This window comes from Myotis davidii, unplaced genomic scaffold, assembly GCF_000327345.1.
Source record: "Myotis davidii unplaced genomic scaffold, ASM32734v1 scaffold749, whole genome shotgun sequence".
NCBI lineage: Eukaryota > Metazoa > Chordata > Mammalia > Chiroptera > Vespertilionidae > Myotis > Myotis davidii.
Genome location: NW_006300030.1, coordinates 1,081,961 through 1,084,074, shown reverse-complemented (window position 1 = coordinate 1,084,074; position 2,114 = coordinate 1,081,961). Strand labels below are relative to the sequence as shown.

Below are 2,114 nucleotides of genomic sequence, written 5' to 3'. Positions count from 1 at the left end.
ACACCCCCTTTGGGGTGGGGGATCACAACTGGGTTGCCTGGCCAGTCTGGGTGAGGGGCTTAGGGCCATTTTCAGGCTGGCCAAGCCCCCTGGCGACAGAAGCTCCCAGCCTCTTCTTTTTTTCTTTTTTCTTTTCTTTTTTTTTGTTCTGGGATTTATTTAACTTCTATAATTGAAACTTTGTAGCCGTGAGAGGAGCTCAGAGCAGGCCAGGGCGGGAGGGAGAGAAGCTTGGCTTCCTCCATCACCAGGAGCAACCCACTCCTGCTCGCTCCAGCTCCGTGGCCACAACTGGCTGAAAGCAGGTATCTGCGGTTTATTTATCTTCTATAATTGAAACTTTGTTGCTTTGAGTGGAGCTCAGAGCCACTGCGGCAGCTGGGAAGCTTGGCTGCCTCCATCATTGGGGCAACCAAGTCTCCTGCTCGCTCCAGCTCCAGGGCTGCCAACTGCCATCTTGATTGGGTTAATTTGCATATAGTTGCTCTGATTGGCTGGTGGGCATGGCTGAAGACATAGCGAAGGTATGGTCAATTTGCATATTTGTATTTTATTAGTGTAGATAGGCACAAAGTGGGAACAACAAAAATGTTCATCAATTGATGAATACACAAAATGTTGTCTAGTCATACAATGGAATATTATTTGGCAACAAAAAGAAATGAAAAACCAATACATGCTATATCATAGTTAAACTTTGAAAACATTACCAGAAGGCAATCACGAAAGACCACGTATTTTATGATTCTAATTATATGAAATGTCCATAATAGGTAAATCCTCAAAGAGAAAGATTACTGAGAGGAATGAGCACTAATGGCTACTGATTTTCTTATTTGGGGAAAAAACCTTCTAAAATTACAAAGTGCTAATGGTTATATAACTGTAAATATCCTAAAAATCATTGAAATGTACACTTTAAAGAAATGAATTCGATGGTATCTTAAGGCTATCTCAAAAAAGCTGTTAAAACAGCAACGTATGTAAATTCTTTGGTTAATCTCTCTACCCTTCAGTCCCCTACCACCCACCTACCCTGAGATTTGTCAGTCTATTCCAGTAGTTCCCAAACTTATTTGGCCTACCGCCCCCTTACAAGAAAAAATATTACTCAGTGCCCCCTGGAAATTAATTTTTTTAAAATTTTAATAGCAATTAAACAGAAAAATATATGTATTAATGTTTCTATCTTTTTCATAAAATATAGTAAAGAAAGGTGTAAATTAGAAACATTGAAGTTTGAAATTATGAAACTATTTATTGAACTCAGAATAGAAAGGTAATACAAAAAAAGTTAAAACAAATGAATCTGTGGCCACCACCGCCCCCCTGGATCGCTTTTTTTTCTGTTTTGTTCATCAGTTTATTTTGGTCATTGGATTCCACATAAGAGTGAGATCATGTGACACTTGTTTTTCTCTGACTGGCTTATTTCGCTTAGCATAATGCTTTCCAGGTCCCCCCTTGCTGTCTCAAAGGGTAAGAGATCCTTCTTTTTTACAGCTGCATAGTATTTCGTGGTGTAAATGTACACAGCTTTTTTATCCATTCATCTACTGATGGGCACCTGGGCTGTTTCCAGATCTTAGCTATTATAAATAGCACTGCTATGGACATAGGAGTGCATACATTCTTTCTGACTGGTGTTTCAGCATATATATGCTTCTATGCATAACCCAAGGACACAGGCTATAGTGTGGTAAACATCTAGAGGGGGGGGAGTGTGGAGGGGGTCAAGGGGGACAAAAAGGGACATCTGCAATACTTTCAACAATAAAGATAAATTTAAAAGACTTATAATTTTAAAAAAAAAGCAGCGTATGCATATTTCAAGCTGCCTATTTCCTACCTTCCTTTGGCTTCTTTCAGTGCCTTTTCAAGCCTTTCCACCTTCTGGGTCCCTTCCCTTAGGCAAAGTAGGAGCTGGCGCACAGTTAATTCCTCAGATTCCAAACAACTCCTGGCACCTTCTGCAGATCTGCTCCTACATCAAGGCAGTATAGAGTTAGAAAACAAAAATGTCAGAGTCTAAGAATATAACTGGAACAAACTTAAAGGAACTGCTTTCCAGAATACGCTCCAGCTAACTCTCATTTACTGACAAGCAGCACTGG

At 40.0% G+C, this 2,114-nt stretch overlaps 1 protein-coding gene across 2 annotated transcripts in view; it reads right to left on the bottom strand.

Moving 5' to 3' along the window:
• OPTN (optineurin) overlaps positions 1-2,114 on the bottom strand; it is a 60,066-nt gene that overhangs the window by 37,686 nt on the left and 20,266 nt on the right. For both annotated transcript variants that reach the window (XM_006776165.2, XM_006776166.2), the window contains exon 6: positions 1,850-1,984. In XM_006776165.2, coding sequence (XP_006776228.1) covers positions 1,850-1,984 — 135 coding nt within the window. The remainder of the gene's footprint in view (positions 1-1,849; positions 1,985-2,114) is intronic.